The 21,756-nt window shown below is 37.8% G+C and overlaps 1 protein-coding gene across 1 annotated transcript in view; it reads right to left on the bottom strand.

The window, feature by feature from the left end:
* Nucleotides 1-21,756, bottom strand: part of LOC118182210 (guanine nucleotide-binding protein G(o) subunit alpha-like) — a 139,231-nt gene that overhangs the window by 16,867 nt on the left and 100,608 nt on the right. Inside the window, exon 7 of the mRNA XM_085809114.1 lies at nt 2,220-2,373. Within this exon, the coding sequence (XP_085665240.1) occupies nt 2,220-2,373 (154 nt within the window). The remainder of the gene's footprint in view (nt 1-2,219; nt 2,374-21,756) is intronic.

Raw genomic sequence — 21,756 nt, 5'->3', positions numbered from 1 at the left:
AGGTAATGGAAACATTTCAGAAGGCAATAGAGAGACATTTTAGCGAAGCTGCTCAGGTCATTAACGAGAAGGAGATTAAAATTTGAGGAAAAAAGGAATAAAATAGCTAATAGGTATATTAAAATTAGCATAATTAATAAAGATGGAATCAAAAATTAAACGAAGATATATTATAAAAAATTAATAAATTAAGAATAAAAAATTGATTGTAATAAAATAAACTGAAAAAAGTTCCATTTATATCGCGTGATATTAATAATAATAATAATAATACACTACTGGCCATTAAAATTGCATAAAGCTAAGCAAATACAAAAAAGATATTTATTGCAAATAAACAGTATGGCATGAAGACAAAATGATTAAATTTATAAACATTTTGGAGGTTTACAGGGGTGCGAAATTAGCAGAAACAGCTGCCAAACTTGGCAGCTAAAACGGCCCTTACCCCGTAAGTCAAACCGGACTTGGATGATAGAAATAAGCAACTCATTCCATGCTGCTTCAAGTCAATGCCATACTTCATCAACTGTATTAGCTGTAACAACAACAATTGTGGCATGCCTTGTTCCGCAATTCGAATAGTCGCACTACAGGTCCCCCCACTGCTTAGAAACAGAGTCGGAGGTTCAACCTCCTTTCTGGCCCCTTAGAGAGGGAGGCGCACCGCCCAGGTAGTCACCCAGAACGGCACTGGTCGTCATTTGCTACCCACCAGTCGCTCGGGCTGCCCGTCGCAGCGGGTCATTACTCAGTGTACCCGGGGGAAATCCCCCGGGCTACTAATTCCACGCCGCGCTAGGACGTGCCAGATCCCGAGGCCGGCCAATAAGTCACCTTTCCCGGAGCCTTCAGAACCACCAAGTTCATAAATTTTATACCCTCGTGGCCGCGACTGCCTAGGTACAGATGCTAGCCAGTAGCTTCGAAGAGTTCTCTACGTCGACCCCCGGGGGGAACCACGTATTAGTTGTAGAGAGGTGGCGGACCATTCTCTCAGCAACCCATGACCAGATGTTTTTAATGGGCGACAGATCTGGAGACAGTGCAGACCAGGGCAGCAATCAAATATTCCGCGTATCGAGGAAGGTCAGAATACCATGTTCAACATATGGTGTTGCATTATCTTGTTGGAACATTACTTTTGGATAGGGCACAACCACTGGACGTAAGATATCAGAAATGCACTCATCTGCGTTCATTATCGTCGATCCGAACTAGATATCAGTGTCTCGTGTACCCAACGGCTGCCGAAACCATCACACCATGTGTAGGGCTCCTGTTCCGATATCGGATACAAGCAGACGACGAGCGGTCTCCTCGGACACTCCAGACCCGTATACGGCCATCAAAATACTGCACGTAGAACCTGGACTCGTTTGAAAAGGCGACATTGTGCCACTCTTGCATCCAGTTTTATCGTTTCGCACACCAGAGTCGCCATCTCTTGCTGCTCTGCATTGTCAAGGGAAGCCGAAGTAATGATCACCCTGCTGATAGTCCACGCTGCTGCAAACGTCGATGAATCTTACGAGCTGATACTAGACGTGCTGCAATATGCCCATTTCTTGACTAATGCGCCGTGATGTGGTTATAGTGTTTTGCAGGGCTGCCCTCACAATATTTCTGTACTCTCTGACGTTAGTCATGGAAGGGCGTTGAGATCCTGCATGCCGTTCAGTATGACCCTCAGCAATCCATTGATTCCATATTCGCATGAAAGTGGTTGGATATCGACCAGTGCGACCGGCGATATTACGGACGACAATCTACACTTTCGATAGGCAACGACCCTTCAACGATCCTCTCGAAACTTGCTGGTAAGCATTTTCTCTTCTTATTTGAGGCATAACACGATATTCTGAGCGAACTCCAACCTTACAAAGCACTTTTCCGAATGAAAAATCCACTACACACCTTTTCTTGTATGCAGTGCTTGAGATGTCGTTTCTTCCTCATGCGTCGTCTAAATGCGCTGAAATACTAATCATTTGCAAAACCAACTTCTTCCTTTCATGTGATTTTGACGTTAGTCAGATCATTCCTTCCTGGTGTTGCAATTTTAATGGCCAGCAGTGTAATAATAATAATAATAATAATAATAATAATAATAATAATAATAATAATAATAATAATAATAATAATAATAATAAAATGCTGATACATTTATTTATATTGCTCATGTCAGCAAGAAATTTTATATCATATCAAACAATTACCTCTATATTCCGGGAAACAGGTGGTAATCGGCGATGTTATGATTTTCATTTCAAACAGGTCTTTCTTGTTCAGGAAGAGTATAATAGCAGTATCTTCAAACCATTTGTTGTTACAGACTGAATCAAAAAGTTTCAGACTCTCATGCATCCGGTTCTGCATAAATAAAATTACATAGAAACAGAGAAGAAAATTAGCCAGTAAAGAGCATTTTAATATACTATAAAATGCATTAGAGAGCAAATATTACAGTATCTTTACACTATTTAAGATCAGTATTTTCAAAATTTATTATATTCTTATTAGATTATTTGAATTAGCTTTACGTTATCAGAAAAGCTATCAATAAATTACCGACAACATAACATCTATATTTTAACAGACGCCTTATATGATTAATAATTAAAAAAGAAATTCAGTTAGAAAATTTCAAAATATAAAAATGGATAAATTATCAACAATTAAAAAAAGGTATAAACGGAGATTATATAACTGGAGATCATATTTCATACGTCTTAAAAATGTAAATCAGTAATGATGTTTTAGTCATATAGAATGTTAGTTATAACACTTATGAAAAGGGAAAGCTGTATGTTTACAGCTCAATACATATTCGGAGTCAGTTCAAATTGGTTATTTCTGAAAAGCTCACATTAATCCCTTTAGAAATGTGCTTTTGTCTCTTAGGTTAAAAAGAAACCTACAAAACCTACCATTTTGTATTAATATTGTATAAGGATGCTAGAGTAAAGTAAATGATTTATTTAAAAATAATTTGCTACCAGGTACTTCAATCAGCATATAAATTCAATGCTATATTTATAGTATATTAACAAATAAAATACTCAAGGAGACCTTAAAATTAATTTTTTGTGCATTTACCATTTTGGGCTTTGAAGGTTAGAGCACATGTAATGAAATTCATCATTTTTAGTACTCAGGAATAAGAAGTTCACGGTGTTGAAATTAAAGTCTTTGTAGATTTCATGCCAAATTTTGATAAATTTGCTATCAGAAAAATATTTTATATACTAAGTATTACTTCGAAATAAAAATCTCAAAACATTCAAAATGGCATTGCATTTCAAAATAAAAAAATCTTCTCGAAAATCCGGAATTCAATCTTTGGATCACATATCGCTCTAAGAGTTAAAAGTAACAATGCTAAATTTTTGGCAAACTTTGGAAAAAAGAAATTCTGAGAGATAGAGACAGATTCGTAGGGCACGCATGTTACAATCGTCAGAGACTCCAATTTATAATTGATCACCAAAGCATAAAGGAATTCAAAAAATAAACTTGCCCTCTGCCATAAGATACGAATTTGAGGCTCGTGAAATTTCAGGTGATATGGGCCTCTCGCTACATAACATCTGATATTGTCTAGTGTTCAGTTTTGTTATCATCAAGAACTTTTCGATTCGAAAGAAATTAGAAAGATTTAATAGCTGAATGACAAAACTATTCCGTAAATCAGGAAGGCCTGAATCTAGATCCTATCCAAGAAATATATTTACAGAGCAACCAAATAAAACTTAAATCTTTGGAATGATAGGCGGTCCTCTAGTTGACAAAGTGCTATTAATTAGAAAGGCATTGCTTAACTGACATTGCTTCCGAGCTGTTCTTTTAAGTCCGAAAAGGGTAATACAAGCGTATAAGGGTAATATAAGTGTATTTGACCACTTAAATAGTAAAGCAAAAGATGAATGATTTCGATAAATGAATCAGCATGATGTGATTCTACAGTTTAAAATATTCTGCCACTGATCTTCCTTCGAAACGACGACCTTTTTTTTAAAGTAAAAAAGAAGCAATTGATTAACTGAGAATTACTCTTAATTACTAGTTCGCAAGTGAAAAGAATTAAACTTTCTTGGGAAAAATTCTGTTTTTAAGTTAAAATTTATGAAAAATTAAATGTTGTTTTTGAAAATTTTTATTTAACATATTTTTGGTATATTTGACTATTTAATTATTATCCTTTATTCAGCGAAGATTTAAAAAATATGCTCTTCATAAATGACTTTTCTTTTAATCTATCTCAAGTGTTTCTATAATAAACAATTGATATTCTGATAGAAATATAACTTTTAATTTTCCCATAAAGCAATAACAGTTATTTTTTAATTTAAACTGCGCATACCTATATTATATGAGTTTAGAAATGTAGAGAAGAACTTCGATAACTTGATATTTTCAATAACACGAACTAATTGTTTTCCCTTAATGAAATGTACTAAAAAGCAAGCTTTTCTTTATAAGCCGCGTTTCTTTTAATTCGATTTGTGGAAACGTTTGGTAATTTGAACTTTTTTAAAAGCAGCAAAGTTCTTTTCATTGAACTTCTTTCTTGATAACAGATGGAACATCAAGCCATGGAAGTGTAAATCAAATATCCTATATAAGCACATTTTAAAGGTGAAATAGTAGTTTGCATTCCCTGGATTTCCTCAGTTTTTTTTGCAATCTTCACTACTACAAGCAGCTGTACACTTACTATTGTGAATATTTAAAAACATGTATATAAGAGTAACACGCAAAATTGAAATGTAAAATTAAGCAAAAATACCTAATGTAGATTTTGAATAAAATTTCAAGAGCGATTGACACAAGTCTGTCTCCTTCAGGAGGAAAAAATCCTTTTTTTTTTCTTGAAGAAGAAGAACCTATATCAGTAGTCCCTAATAATTAAACTGTTAATGATTTTAAATGTATTTAACACAAAATGTGTTTACCCTTTTTTAGAACGATTTCGATAAAGAATTTAAAAAAAAAGCAAATGCTTCTGAATAAAAATCTCTGGCAACAGCTTATTATTTGAAATGAGAAATATCGTCCGCTTCTTTAAAATTTATTCTTTTTCTAAAATGTCGTTTGTAAAAAAGCTGTGAATTGGAGAGTTTTTGCGCTTTCCGACGAGAAATTGTCCCATTTCAAAACTCAAAAACATTGTGAAATGCATGGTATTAAAATTTCTAAGTCCAGAATGAGCTATATTATTAATAAAAAAGGGAAAAATCATCAATCTTTACTATTGCAATGGAAAGAAAACTCCAAATGCCTACCCGAAATAGATGCGTTTATTATTCCTAATGTTTCTAGGTTAACTACCAGTTGGTAACAAGAGAAAATTCGCCGACTCAGAAATCTGTTGCAAATTCTTTAAATACATCTGTTGAAACAGTAAACAAAACCAAAATTGACTACTTAAAAAAGTTAAAAAAACATTATGTTCGCCGACTTTTGCCCAGGCATGTGGATCAACGCAGAACAATTTGTACAACTCCACATGAAAACTATTTAGCAGGAAGTAAATAGAAATACTTTGTGACCTTTGATATAGTATGGCTTTACCTAAATGACTGCAATAAGAAAAGTTTTATTTAGTGCAGAAAACGAAGAGGAAAAAATGTAGAAATCTCTTTCCATCAATGCAAAGAAAGTTTCAATAAGGGATTTGTGATTCTCGCAGGATTCTCTTACAGCGGGAAATTGAAAATAAGAAGAGTTTAAAAAAATGTTAAAATCAACTAAATGTACTATTACGAGAAAGTTTTACGTTCGATATTTACAGAGAAAATGCCCTTTCTTTATCCCTGTGACTTCCAAAGAGTGAAACTTCATCCAGACAAAGACCCCCACCAGCGGCTGAGCGGTAAAGTCGCTGAACCCTGGTAGTTCGGTCCGAGGTTCGAATCCTGCGAACGGGCTGGTTGCATGGGTGTTTTCGTGGTTTTCCCCATGTGTGACATGTATACGAGCCAGTTTCCCTTAGAAAGTCCTCCACGAAGGCATCCCTCCCCTTAGGCAGATAGCCCTCGAGGCTTTGCCGTAATTGAATAACCTAACCTAACCATCCAGACAAAGTCATATTTGGAAACGTATTTCTTCATTCTTTGAAAACGGGAAGACTGATATAGGTATTGCATATATACCTTTTCAACGTATTCCTACAAAGTTTCCTAATGTTTCATATTTTCAATCTATTATACGGGAAAAGGCCCGATAATGAGCTTATCGAAGTAATTCTACCGATTATGAAGTTGGAGACTCTTTTACCGTCAGCGCAAGATTTCCTCGAAGTGCGTAATCCGCAAACATTAGAAGTTCTATTCCAGCTCGCGGTGAAATTGGAAAGCAGAAGGAACTCTGAAAAAGCAAGTCAGTTTGGCCAGTACTCAAGATTTACTCCTCAAAAGAAACCACAAGTTCAGTACAACGGTATCGGCAGACGGGTAAAAGTGAAAAGTTCAATAACAAGAGCGCAGATAAAGCAAAGGGTGGCGGAAAGAAAAATCAGCGTAAAAGAGGCGGCGGGTAACCAGAATTTAAACGCAAACCGGTGATCGAGAAGGGGCAACGGTCACCGAGTGGGAACGAAGACCCATCAGAAATTCGTTTGAATACAGTGGTGTTACAAAATCTAGCTATGCCAGAGATACAGATTCTGATAAATAATGTACCAACCACTGCACTCCTGGACACAGAGGCGCAATGTTCATTCCTCTCAGAAGATTTTTACAGAAAGCATTTTCGTTGTTACAGACTGTTTAAAGCCACGGAACAAAAATAATTGCCACAAAAGGCAAACAGTGCTTATGTTTGGGGAAAACCGCACTGTATGTTCAAATTAAAAACGAGGTGTCAAAAGTTAATTTTCTAGTTGTGAAAAATTTACTCACGTCCGTCATATTGGAGATCGATTTTTACGCGCATCCGGCGCAAATCTTAATTTTCAGAATTCTACGTTTCAAGTGCACATGGACCCTGTAGAAGAAGATGAAGGTTTCATGCCGGAATTGCTCTTAGACCATCTGAAGCTTGAAGAGAAAGAGAAGATTGAAAAACTCGTAAGAAAATTTAATTCTTTGTTTAACGACAAACCTAGTCTGGTTTTGTCAGGTAGTTAACCATTCTATCCATACCCATGTGTAACGTGTATACGAGCCAGTTTCCCTTAGAAAGTCCTCCACGAAGGCATCCCTCCCCTTAGGCAGATCGCCCTCGAGGCTTTGCCGTAATTACATAACCTAACCTAACCTAACCATTCTATCCATACTGGGAATGCCCCTCCAGTCCGCTCAAAACCTTACCGGTATGATAAAGTAAAAGAGCAAATTTTGAAACTCATATAAAAACTATGTTAAAGAATAAAATAATTGTGCCAAGCAGCAGTCCTTACGCAAGTCCGGTGGTCCTTTGTAGAAAAAAGAATGGGCTACCGCCTGAATACCCGGACGCGTATAGGTTTACAGTTGATTATCGCAAGCTGAACAGTATAACAAAATATTCCACGTATCTCCTACCAATAATTGACGAAATAATTAGAAAAATTCGCTCGACTAAGTTTATGACAACCCTAGACTTAACTTCAGGTTACTTCCAAATCGCCGTCAAACCGGAGGATGTCCAAAAGACCGCGTTTATTACAAAATCAGGCGTCTATGCCTTCTTAAGAATGCCCTTTGGTTTAAGCGGAGAGCCAGCTACTTTTCAAAAAGCAATGGACATAGTCTTGAGGCCAGTTTTAGTTAAAAGTACAATTATTTATCTTGACAATATCATAGTTACCAGGAAACATTAGAGGAACATTTGAAACATTTGGAAGAAGTTTCGCCTTACTTAACGAGGCCGGTTTCAAAATAAATGCAAGAAAATGCAAGTTCGCGGCAGAGGAATTGCGATACCTTGGATACAAAATTTCTACTAAGGGCATAGAGACTGATGATTCAAAAATAAAATCAATTAAAAGTTATCCTCCCCCCAAATACGGCTAAAAATTGTCTTCATTTTGGGCTTATGTTCCTATTATAGAATGTTTATAAAGGATTTTGCGAAAATAGTTGAGCCTATTCTAGTGCTAAAAAGAAAGAAAAGTAGATTTTCTTGGATAGCCGAGGCGAACACCGCTTTTGAACAACTAAAGAATGACCTAATTAATGCCCCAGTCCTTAAATTCCTAGAAGGCGAACAAGGTCTAGAGATTTCAGCGGATGCAACCGATTATGAAGTTGGAGCGGTGCTCTCCCAAAATGCGCAGCCTATAGCCTTCTTTTCGAAAACTTTGCATCCTACCCAGAGGAACTATTCCGCCACTGAGCGCGAAACGCTCGCTGTCTTATTAGCGGTTCAGAAGTTTCGTGTCTACTTCGAAAGTTCACCGATAACGATCTACTCAGATCAGGCGGCAGAGAGTCGCTTGTATTCAGGAAACAATTTATCGCCTCCTTTGATACGGTGACTTTAAAACTACAGGAATTCAATTTAATTATAAAACACACACCGTAAAAAGAAAATGTAGTCACTGATGCCCTTTCGCGAATAAAAACTGATGAAGAGGGAAACACAATTAAGTGTGCTATGCTCACCTCAAGAGTTATTGAGTCTCGTGATGCAATAGTTGAGGAATTGAGAAAGGATCCAGAATTTAAAGATATTAACGCATACCTGGAAGACGCTGAAAAGTTTGAGCGTATAGATTTAAAGGCTATTCGCAATAGGGCACAGCATTACGAAATAATCAACAAATTGTTATTTCATACAAAGGTAACAAATGAAAATCAGGAATACCGACTAGTGATCCCAGCGAGTCTATGTTTAAGTATCTTAGAGGAGTTGCATGATCTACCGTCAGCTGGACATTTCGGAATACGAAAAACACTAAAGAGGGCACGCGAAGCGGTTTATTTTCCGCAGTTACAGAGAGTTGTTACAGAGTATGTTAAGTCGTGCCATATGTGGCAGTTAATAAACGATGTTAATTACAGCCCAGCCGGGTATTTAAAAAACATAAAGACCACTTTTCCAAATGAAATAGTTGGCATAGATTTGCTCAGACCCTACCCTAGGACAAAAATAAATAAAAATAGATATTTATTAACAACTGTTGACCATTTTTTCAAAATGGGTAGAAATAGTCCCTCTTAAACGAGCTTCAGCTAAAACAGTCGCAGATTAGTTCTTAAATAAATATATTTTAAAATACGGGGCCCCACTAAAAGTAATATCAGATAACGGAAAACAGTTTGTTAGCAGTATATTTAAAAATTTGAGTACAGGAGTTAGCATACGCTACCTAAAAATGGTACCATATAGACCGCAATCGAATATAGCGGAACGCGTAAATAAGAATATTGTAAAAATTATCAGGGGATATGTGAAAAATTTTCATGACCGCTGGGACAGCTGTGTCAATGAGTTAGATTTTTCCTTGAGAACCGCAAAGCATGGTACTACGCAGAAGACTCCCGCGGAGTTATTTTTAGGAAGAAAAATCATAACGCCTTTGGATAAGCTGTTCTTTGTACAACAGAGACAAGAAGAATTCAAGTTCAAAGACATACAGAGAATTATCGATGAAGCAATTAAAAGCTCTGATATAGCAAGACAAAAGCAAAAGATCTACTATTATGGAAATAGAAGGGAAATGGAATATAAAGTCGGACAGAAAGTCTTAAAACATTCCTTATCATTTGTACCCGAAAACAGAGTTGCGAAGTTTGATCCCAGGTTGAAGGTTGCAAAATATAAACCCAACAACTGGTTGCAAATATTGACCAAATTAAGCCTCACTACAGCCGTAATGATTTTCAAGTTTTACAGGATTTATTACAGGATCCTGGAAGGGAGGAGAGAAGCCCGCCAGCTCAAAAGCACAGCTGGGTCCCCCAACACAAAAAAGAAAGCAGAGCCAGCAATCTTCGACCAGGGTAATCCAATCCGGTAATGCTACAAGCGCACGAAAACGGAGGAAGTTAGCACTGACGGATCAACGAGCCAGAACCGAGGATTCTGCGAAAACACCAGTATTACCTACTAGGAGAGGCAGGCCTGCTGACAAGGTTCCAGTCAAGGAAAGATTCCAACGACGGGTGGAAGCTATGAGACGTAAAACACAGTTTCCAGGGGCAGCAACTACAAGGGAGGCCCAAAGGAGGTCCAGGATGGAGAATGAAAAGCGAGAAAAGAACTGTGGAGACAACCGTGCCTGACCAAGAAGTTAGAAGGTCCAAGAGAAGATTCAAAGACCCAAGGACGGATAGCCCCACCGGAGCTAAAAAGGAAACTGACGTTCCAAAACCCGCAGCCCTCCAGCAAGAGTCCCAAATGCCTAGACAAGGGGCAGAAGTCGGGGCAACAAAGTTCCAGAAGAAGGTTGGAGGTTCTAAAGTACCCTACATTTGAAGAATTCTGCCAGATCAGAATGGAGGAGTACAGAAAAAGATAAGTAAAAATTTCTTTACTTAGTTTACTTTGAAAACAGATTCAAATTATATCATCTTGTTCTAAGTTGCTAAAGATGTTTAGAAAAGTTAAATCGCAGATAGTGAAAACTTCATTGTAATTAATCGTAATCACAGGGCCCACCAGCGGCAGAGCGGTAAAGTTTGCTGAACTCTGGTAGTTCGGTCCGAGGTTCGAATCTCGCGAACGAGCTGGCTGCATGGGCGTTTTCGTGGTTTTCCCCATGTGTAACGTGTATACGAGCCAGTTCCCCTTAGAAAGTCCTCCACGAAGGCATCCCTCCCCTTAGGCAGATAGCACTAGTGTGCTTTGCCATAATTAAATAAACCAAACCAATCGTAATCATAGATTTTTATGTTAGCAATTTGGCGAGAAGCTACTAGCGTTAAATACTTTGTAAGGATCTTAAGTTTTACTAACGTTTATTTTATTTTAAATCTTTACTATCACTTCTTATTTTCTACTTCCGGCCAGAATTATAAGCGTTAAGGATTTTATGCAAAGTTTGTCTGGCGAACGCCAAGTATTTAAGTGTGGCCTTTTTGCCAAGCGAAAGAGAGGAAGCAGTAAGTCAACGCAGGCCGCTTACTTTAGAAGTTACGCAGTTGCTGTTCGCCTTCCAGGCCAGAGGTTTTAATCCTCTTGATAAATTAAACGTATTGTAGTGTTCACAGTCTCTGTGCTACATACGCTTCCTGTTATTATAAGGCCAATCTTCCACGTGTGTTATTCTAAAGTTAAATTAGAGTTTAGTTTTATTTTTATACCTTTTACGTTAGACCCCGAGTGGAGGGTCATTGTATTCCGAAGTACGGAAGTCATTGTATATAAAGAAAAATAAAGGGTTTTGTATACCCTTCGTCTGTATCCTGTCTACTTACTACAATTAGTGAACATAGCTTTAGTAAGCTCTCTGTTCCTAGTCAGGTCATTGTATGTTTCCGAAGAAGGTTAGAAGAAACATTGAACCTGATAGTGGCGCCCAACGTAGAAGAATAACCATGGCCGAGTTTCAAGAAGAACCTGTGCTGCCTGCAGAAACGGCTCAGAATCCAGAAATGCCTGCTGCCGCCCTGGAAGGATTTGGGTACATCGTCCAGACCATGCGCGCTTCGATGAAACCAGAAGCAACGTTTATTGGAAACTCACCGGTAACCAGTTTTTTGAAAAAATTGGATGACCACTTCATGCTCTACCCCGTGCACGAGTTTCAAAAAGTTACCTTAGCTACCAGCGCTTTGAGGGGCCAAGCGCTTAACTGGTTCAAATGTATCGGCAGAAGTCTCTTGGGTCAAGCAGGAAGTCCCACCTATACTTACGAAAATTTCAAGACTGCCCTACTAAAAGCCTTTCCTGTTGTAAGGGATCGTGCGAAATTAGAAACAGAACTTTTCAGTATATATCAACAAAGAATGGAAAACCTCTCGAGCTTTATTTTAAGAAAAATTCACGTTTTCAAGCTCTTGTATGGAAACCGTCCGGATCCTGAAATAATTCAAGTGATTTTGCCGAGGTTACTACCCCAAGTGCAAGACTTTATTGAATTACGAAATCCGACTACACTGGAAAAGTTATTTGAGCTAGCAATGCAGTTTGAAAGTAGAAGAACGGCGGACGTCGAAAGAAGACGCCAATATCAACAGCGAAACCAATTTGGTACGCCAAGACTACAGCAAACTCAAGCACATGGCTACGGAGAAAAAGCGAATCAGTGGGCAAGGAAACCCGAGCATTCAAAAACAGCCGGCGAACGTCGACAGTTCAATAGCAACCCAGGAAAAAAGTCTCAAGGCCAGTGGAGAAAGAAGGAAAGCACCGAAAGGAAAAATAATTTAAACTAAAACGGATTTCTGCTGACGAGAGGGTGCGGAAATCCGAAGGCCACGAAAACCCCTCTTCCTACAAGTTAAATACAGTAATGGTGAAAAATTTAACTCTTCCGAAGATTGAAGTCTTGGTAAATAATATCCCGGCCACCGCACTCCTGGATACCGGCGCGCAGTGTTCCTGTGTGGCAGAAGTCTTTTTTAGAAAGTATTTTTGCAAATACCGCATATATAATGCGGATAATATGACAGTATTAGCGGCGCAAGGAAAAGAATGTAAGTGCGTACGTAAAGTACCTTTATATATCCGTATCAAGGACGAACAAGTAAAGGTGATGTTTTTTATAGTAAAGAATTTGCAAGCACATTTAATCCTAGGAATAGACTTTCTTTCAGACGCACAGGCTACACTGGATTTTAATGAAGCGTCCCTTAGGCTGACAATGAAACCAGTGCGTGTAGAAAAGGTTGAACCGCCAAGGTTAAATCTTGACCACCTGCCTAATGACGAGCAAGATAGAATCCGGCAAGTGGTAAGTGAATTTGCTTCCTTATTTAGTGATATTCCAGGATTTACTCAGGTTACTAACCATAGTATTGACACCGGAGATGCATTGCCGGTTCGTCAAAAACCATACCGGTATGATAAGAATAAGGAAAAAATTATAGAATGGCATATTACCGATATGCTACGTGAAAAGATCATAACGCCCATCTCAAGTAGTTATGCTAGCCCGGTGGTTTTATGTAAGAAAAATAATGATTATCCTTTGGAGCATCCAAAAAGGTGGAGATTCGCTATTGATTACCGTAAATTAAATTCCATAACGAAATATCCGGTATATCCGTTACCGATCGTAGAAGAAATTTTAAGGAACATAAAATCAACCAAATTTATGACGACTTTAGACTTAACGAATGGTTATTTTCAAATAGGGGTCAGGCCTGAAGACGTGCCTAAGACTGCTTTTATAACCAAGTCTGGCTCTTATGCATTTTTGCGTATGCCGTTTGGCCTTTCTGGGGACCCAGCAACATTTCAGCGATGCATGGACATTGTGTTAAGACCTGTTCTTGGAAAGTCCACATTTATCTATTTAGACGATATCATTATTACTAGTGAAATCTCGACCAACATATACAGGATTTAAGACAGGTGTTTTCTTTATTAAATGAGGCCGGTCTAAAAGTTAATGTCGAAAAGTGCAAATTTGCAGCCCCTGAATTAAAATATTTAGGTTACAAAATATCGCAAAAAGGGATCGAGACAGATGAATCAAAAATAATCGCTGTACAAAAGTATCCGACTCCAAACACGGCAAAGAAGCTCTCTTCTTTTCTAGGACTTTGTTCATATTATAGGTCCTTTATAAAAGATTTTGCGGCTATCGCTGAGCCATTGTTAAAATTAAAAAGGAAAAAGGCAAGATTCTCGTGGACGGCCGAAGCCAATAGTGCTTTCGAAAAATTAAAACAGGCATTAACGCAAGCCCCTGTGTTGAAATTTCCTGAAAAGGATGAAAATTTAGAAATTTCAGCGGATGCTTCGGATTATGCGGTAGGAGCGGTACTTTCGCAAAATCAGCAGCCCGTGGCATTTTTTAGCCGAACTTTAAATCAAACACAAAGAAACTATTCCGCGACCGAGAGAGAGGCACTTGCAGTTCTGTTAGCAGTGCAAAACTTCCGAGTCTATTTTGGAAAGGCGCCGAAAACAGTATATTCTGATCATGCGGCGGTAACTAGATTGTACTCAGGGAAAAATTTATCCCCAAGGTTAATAAGATGGGCACTCAAGCTGCAAGAATATAATCTGGTAATCAAGCATACCCCCGGAAAGGAAAATATCGTAGCAGATGCCCTATCACGAATTAAATTAGACGAACAGGGTAATACCGTAAACGTTGCAATGCTTACAGCGTGTACAATAAATTCCCGAGAAACTGTAATAACCGAACTGGGTAAGGATCCTGAGTTTGGAAGTATTTATGAGTATTTGAAGGATCCTGAAAATTTTAGCCACCAAGATATTGTGGCGATAAGAAATAGGGCGGCCCATTACGAACTAATAGATGGTCTATTATTTTATACAAAAACTACGAATTCCAACAACGAATTTCGACCTGTTATCCCAGCTAGTCTTAGATTAAATATCCTGCAAGAGCTCCATGACAGCCCTTTAGCTTCTCATGCTGGTATTCGAAAAACTATCCAACGCGTACGCGAAGCAGTCTACTTTCCTGAACTGCAAAAGTTAACAAGGGCGTATGTCCAGTCCTGCCCAACATGTCAAGCCGTTAATTATATTAATTTCCGCCCGGCCGGGTTTCTAAATAGTATTAAATCCGAATTTCCAAATGAAATAATTGGCATCGATTTATTGGGCCCTTTCCCAAAAAGTCAGTTAAATAAAAGTCGCTATCTCCTTGTTATGGTTGATCATTTTAGTAAATGGACCGAAATTGTTCCCTTAAAACGAGCCTCCGCGAAATTAGTTACTGATTCTATTTTAAATAAATATATTTTAAAATACGGGGCGCCCCTAAAAGTTATATCGGATAATGGTCCTCAATTTGTAAGTAATATATTTGAAGACATGTGCGAAAAACTGGGCATACGTCATTTAAAAATGGTCCCGTATCGGCCGCAATCAAATATAGCGGAACGGGTCAACAGAAATATAGTGAAAATTATCCGTAGTTATGTTAAAAATTTTCATAAAAGCTGGGATAACTATGTCAATGAATTTGCTTTCGCCCTTAGGACCGCAAAACATGATACAACGGGAAAAACTCCTGCTGAGTTATTTCTAGGCAGAAAGATTATAACACCGTTAGATAAACTATTTTATGTGCAACAAAGAGCCCCAGAATTTAAAATGGGTGATATAGAAAAACTAATAAAAGAAGCAAAAAAGAATACGGAAGTAGCACAAAGAAAACAGAAATTATATTATGACTTGAAACGACGGGGAGTAACTTATAAAGTAGGGGATGAAGTTTTAAAAATTAAGCATTCACTTTCTTCAGCACCAGAAGATAAAACTGCCAAATTTTTTCCACGATTTGAAGGACCATATGTTATAGAAAAAATAACTCACGCTGTTGTAGTGTTAAAGGCCAGAAATGGTGAAACCTGTTCCGCAAATATTGATCAAATTAAGCCCTACTTCGATCGTAATAAAATGCAAATCTTTTCAGATCTTTTGCAGGATCCGGCACGGCAGACACCGCAGGTACAAGTTCCAGAGGTGTGAAAACAACAAGTACAAGGGCAAGCCAATGAGAGACAGAAGCAAGTGAAAAGAAAATTGCCCCGCGGAAAAATTGAAGGTAAAAAGAAAAATAAGTCGTTTAACCGTCCAGAAAACAGAGTTCACGAACACCCCCAGAATGAAGAAGGGAGAAGGACGACGTATGTGAAGAGGACCAGGAGAAAGGACGGCAACTATAACCCGGCTTTAAAACGGAAGATCGACTCATCCGACAGAACTCTCCGCAGCAAAAGTCGCCGAACTGCGGAAGGGCCATCAGCGGCGGAGGAAAAAGTACAAGAAAAATTTGAACGGCCAACAACGAGGTCCAAGCAGGATCATGACAGAAGTTTCCCGGTTCCACCAAGACCAGCTGCCCTTAAACGGCCAAGACCACAAGCAGAGGAGAAAAGGAAGGTGTTCAAGGGTGGCCGTACTGGTGAAAAACGGAAGCTTCCAGAGGAAAGCACTGAAGGGTGAGCCCGTACAAGAAGGAGGATAAACCAGGCTAATATCTGCAGTACCTTTAAAGACTGGGCCCAGAAAAGGATGTCCGAATATTACAAAGATAAGTAAAATTTTATGTTACTTTGCAAACTTAAGTTAATCTTTCATTCTTACTGCAAGTGGCAGATTTCAAGAAGTTTTACCTCATGCGAGGTCTACCTTTATCGCCAAAAGGGCGAGAAATGAGTTGTGACCGATTTTCGTATTATGTTTTTAAATTACTCGTGCGTAAAACTAAAGTTTATATATAATAGCGTTGTGTAAAGACTTAAATATTGTAAAAAGTTATTGTATAAATTTTATTTAAAACATTCTAGCAAGAAAGAAGTTTTAGTCTGAAAGACTTTTTGAAATGTAGTATTATTTCAATGTAGAAAGAATTGGCACTTGCTTTGAAAAGAATAGAAGTTAACAATGTACTACTAATGTATGTTTTCAAATGTGTAAAATTAACAACATGTTGATATGTTCTTATATACATGTGAACTGTTATTTTAAATGTTAAGAAATACCGTGATATGGTAAAAGTGAAAGTAATGTTAAAAATTTGTTATTCATGTGTCTGTAAAGATTAAATCATGGCGAATATGTGGTAAAGGTTGAATGATGTAGTTAGGCTCTCTGACGCTACACTTTAGAGTTAGCCACTTTTAGAATAGTACCTCAGGGTTTAGAGTTGAAAGTAGGGTGTGTTAAGAGGTCTCGTTATGTTGAATTTTAACAATTTAGTGTTTTGATTGTAGGAGGAAGTGTGGCACACGTAGACAGAAACACATTCGTGTTTGGTGTTCTTTTACAACACATGTCAGAGAGCACGGAGAGAGATAATTAAAATAGTCATGAATGAAATAAGAAGGTTAAGAGAAGTATATTCTATATGTTATTTGCAATGTCATTCTGTAACATTTCATTAAACTAGTTTTCCTTCCAGATCTCTGGAAGGAACCAGAATTGAATAAAGCTCCTGTTTAGATGCAGTACAGATGAAAAAAAAAGATTGTTGTAGATCCTGGGAGCTGCTATTGTAACAAATTTCTTTCTTTTAAATTTTCTAGTTTCTAACGAAGTTATGATTGTAAAAGGTTGGCCTCGCGTTATATTCTAGAGCTAAAAGTTTTCAACAAGGTCGTTTTAGACCTCAGTTTCAAACTAATTAACTCTGGCGGGAAGTATGTAAGGATCTTAAGTTTTACTAACGTTTATTTTATTTTAAATCTTTACTATCACTTCTTATTTTCTACTTCCGGCCAGAATTATAAGCGTTAAGGATTTTATGCAAAGTTTGTCTGGCGAACGCCAAGTATTTAAGTGTGGCCTTTTTGCCAAGCGAAAGAGAGGAAGCAGTAAGTCAACGCAGGCCGCTTACCTTAGAAGTTACGCAGTTGCTGTTCGCCTTCCAGGCCAGATGTTTTAATCCTCTTGATAAATTAAACGTATTGTAGTGTTCACAGTCTCTGTGCTACATACGCTTCCTGTTATTATAAGGCCAATCTTCCACGTGTGTTATTCTAAAGTTAAATTAGAGTTTAGTTTTATTTTTATACCTTTTACGTTAGACCCCGAGTGGAAGGTCATTGTATTCCGAAGTACGGAAGTCATTGTATATAAAGAAAAATAAAGGGTTTTGTATACCCTTCGTCTGTATCCTGTCTACTTACTACAATTAGTGAACATAGCTTTAGTAAGCTCTCTGTTCCTAGTCAGGTCATTGTATGTTTCCGAAGAAGGTTAGAAGAAACATTGAACCTGATAACTTTTGTTAAGAACTCGCAAGTTGCGAGAAGTAAATTATAATAAGTTTAGTCGGAAGACTCTCAGAATACTCAAATCTGTTAACATAAAGTTAAGATTTCGTGTAAAGATGGTAAATTGTAATTAAGCAACTATGACTGTTGACGTAAAGTGAATTCAAAAGCGATGTGTAAACATTTAAATGTTCATGTTAAAGTAGAAATGTTTAATCTCTGTGTTGAAATATTGTGTGTGTGTGTGTGATTATGGCAAAGCCTCGAGGTATATCTGCCTAAAGGGAGGGATGCCTTCGTGGAGGACTTTCTAAGGGAAACTGGCTCGTATACACGTTAAACATGTGGAAAACCACGAAAACGCCCATGCAGCCAACCCGTTCGTGGGATTCGAACCTCGGACCGAACTACCAGTGTTCGGCTACTTTACCGCTCGGCCGCTGGTGGGCCCGTTGAAATATAATAAAGTTAAAATTGTACAAAAGATAAATTTTGGTCTCTGTGTATTTGAATTGTTAAAGAATTGAATGTTTAGTTTATATGTGTGCTTAATGTTAGGCTCTCCAGTCAACACTTTTAAAAGTAAATATAAGCTTTTGCTTACTACATTAGGAAAGAGCTTTCGTGTGGGAATCTTGTAAGGTCTAGAGTGTCTACTTTAACCAAGGTAGATGTTGTGTAGCGGTAGTTTTGTTCGCGGTAACACAACATAAAAGATCCTAAGTACATTTCAGTACATTTGCTGGAGAGCACGGGGGAAATAAAACTGTAGTATGAATGAAAGTGCATGAGTGCCAAATGAGGAAATAAAAGCGTAATTTTAGGATTTATAGAAAAGCTTTGTAAAATTCCTTACTAATGATTTTTCCTTCCAGATATGGAAGGATCAAGACCTGACTTAATAGTAGCTGAATAAAGTTTCGATTCAAAGAAGATGATGTATGTCCAGAACAGAGGATTTTTTTGTAAAATTTTATAAAATTTTTCCTAGCTTTAGTCTAGCTCTCAGAATTGTTGTAAAGTTGGCCCTAAAAACAGAACTTTAAATAATTAATTAATTCAAAAGTTAATTCGTTTAATTTGTTAATTAATTAAATTAGTTAATTCAAAAGTTGAAGTGTGTAGTTAACGTAAGAAGTTTCTAAGACTTTAAAGTCTTAAACAAGGTCATTTTGAGACCTTATTTTTCGAGTATTTAAAGTCTGGTCGGAAGCTATGTAAGGATTATGTTAATTTTATTAACAGTTAAATTTTAAGTTCTTTTCCTATCAAATTCTTAACTTCAACTTACTACTTCCGGCCGGAACGTAGTCTTGGAATCACTCTGAATACTTAATGAGGAGGAACGGTATTTAAACTGCGAAGCCTACTTGCAGAGTTAGAGAGAATCAGAGTTTCTGATTTGCGCGCGTCTGCCTTTTGGCTACTCTCTCTCTCAAAACTGTTATTACGCTCGGCCGTACACAGGCCCTTGATAAGCTTCATAGTCAAATAGAGTTAAGGGGACAACTCGATTAGAATCTTGATAGCTTCGGCTATATTTCTTTTAGTTAATCTTAGTTTTAGTTTAATTTTTAGTCTCTTAAGCTCAAACCCAAGTGTCGGCTTTTATTGTACACTCTAAGACGAAGTTTTGTTAAATCTGATTGGAATAATGATACGAAATGTACAGGCGCGATGAGATAGCTTCCCCTCAAAGCAAGTTTAGGGTTGCCATAAAATGGCAAGGGAAGGCAGGGTTGCAATATTTGGCGAGAAATCGCCCAGTTGGGGGCAAAAATGGCGATATACCATGGACGGATGCAGAACCTTCTGGAACGAATTCTTACCGGTTTAGCCCAGAATGTTCTCGAACACAAGCCGAAAGCTATATAAACCCTGCTGGTCCGCAGTCAGTAGCAGTTAGTGTGTGTGCCTCGTCTAGCGAGCTGATAGTCAGTCATTGAGCGAGTGTTTCGAAGTCTAGCGCCGAGTTCGTCGTCGAGTGCATCGAGAGAGTCTTTTAGTGTATTGCAAATCAGTACATCGTCGAGTTTCGTCTTAGATTGTGTTGAGTCGAGAGTTATACGCTTGTGCATCGCGAATTGTAGCGTGGAGAGTCTCGAGAGTACGTGGAGTTCCGAGAACGACCAAGCAGCGTCGGAAGCTGTACTCTGGTGCTTTGCAGTGAAGCTGTCTCCACCGTTATTGCTTGATAGTATGAAGACTGTGTCGTTGATTGTTCCAGCGTGTTTATAGTAGATCTTTGCCGACTGTAAAAGTGTTTTGGAGCTGTCCTGATTGATATTGGTAAATAAAGCGTATTTCGATACTTCATCAAGTGTCGTCGTTATTCACTCCAAATCTACGAACCCCGTACGAACGTGAAGGAAGAAAATAACGTAACAACTGTTGTCAGAAAAAGAAAACAACAATAATAAAGCGTTAGTTACCCTTCTTTCTTGTTGTTTCTTGTCACACGAACTTAAGCGATTATTCGCTAATGTTAAATAGCTACTGCACCAATGTTCTGTTTCTATACTTAAAATGTTTCTATACTTAGATCTATACTTATCTTACTATACTTAGATCTATACTTAGATTCTGTTTCTATACTTAAATGCCGTAAAAATCATGGGCACCAATGCAGTGTTACTACTTCCTCTTAGGGAGGAAACTAATGCAGAAACAGACAGGTGAAACCGCAACTAGCTAAATATCAACTGAGAAACTAAACTCTTAAGAGTTTGCTAATTACCAAACTTTTAGTGATCGTATAAGTGAATTTTTAATGCATTGCGTTGTGAAAATGCATCCGGGACCGCGCCGTGAGAGGATCGAATAAACAACATGTAAAATCAATATATATATAAGAAAAACACATAACAGATATAAAGAACACATAAGTAATAGGTTTCCAGATTAAATATCAGTTTATTCAAATTCCTCACAATAAAAATTAAATCTTATCCTCATCAGAGAGTCTAATTTCTTATTTGTGTTACCTTTTAATTTACTTGTTTTAGACACAGGGGAATTCTTCAATTTGTCATTTACTTTTTGTTACATTTAAATTCATGATTTGCAAATCTATTAAATGACTCTTTTAATTTAACGGGTACCCGATCCATAATTTCTAAGAGGTTAAGGAAAACATATTATTTGCAATTCACATCTGTTCTAAGGAAGATTACACATACAACTTAAATTATTACATTCTTATTCATATAAAAACCTTAAGGTTTGACTCGGTAATTTAGAAGGGGAAATAGGAAGCAATTCAGTTTCAGTAGACTGAATTTAAGATTCAATTTTAGGTAAAGTTCCAATTTCCAAAAGTTCTAAGGAAAATTGATAAAGCACTTATCTGTGATTATGACGACTTGAAACGCACCCGGAAAGGTATTGGGCTGGACTTGCATTCTGGGAGAAAATTCAAAGGGTTATAATTCCACCATAATTCCTAAAAAATTCATTCCGTAAGGGGAACACAAGCGTCTAAGGAGTCTCACGCTTTTCGGTGCCACTAGCCGCAATTCCTAATAACCCTGACTCCATTCCTTTTTCGGCAACACAATCCGCTCGCACAGCCTTGCAGAAAAACAAGCCCTCGAACCAGCACCCGAGCAGAATCTTCAAGATCGCAGTCAGGATGTCGAGTATAAAATCTCACGTTGGCCGGGGTGGAACTTGGCCAATAATTTTGGAAATTCGCTGGATCATTTTTTTTTCGACAGCAAAGCGACGGCCGGATAGTGTCCGCCACGATCCGCCTTAATCACCACCTATTCAACCACAGAAGCATAATAAATCCTTCAGCCTTGGAAGTCCGGCAAAAAGTCTTAATACTGAAAGTCTTAAATCCTTCAACAAAACTAGTCCAAAGTCGGGCAAAAAGTAACGTCCAAAAGTAAGTTCAGCAAGTATGTACGTCTCGCCAAGTCTCGCACGAAAAATATCACACGAAAAGGTGATCCAAACT

The sequence above is a fragment of the Stegodyphus dumicola genome, chromosome X2 (assembly GCF_044657685.1).
Source record: "Stegodyphus dumicola isolate Sdum_Otavi_A_Nest chromosome X2, ASM4465768v1".
Classification (NCBI taxonomy): Eukaryota; Metazoa; Arthropoda; class Arachnida; order Araneae; family Eresidae; genus Stegodyphus; species Stegodyphus dumicola.
This window is presented reverse-complemented; position numbering and strand designations above follow the sequence as displayed.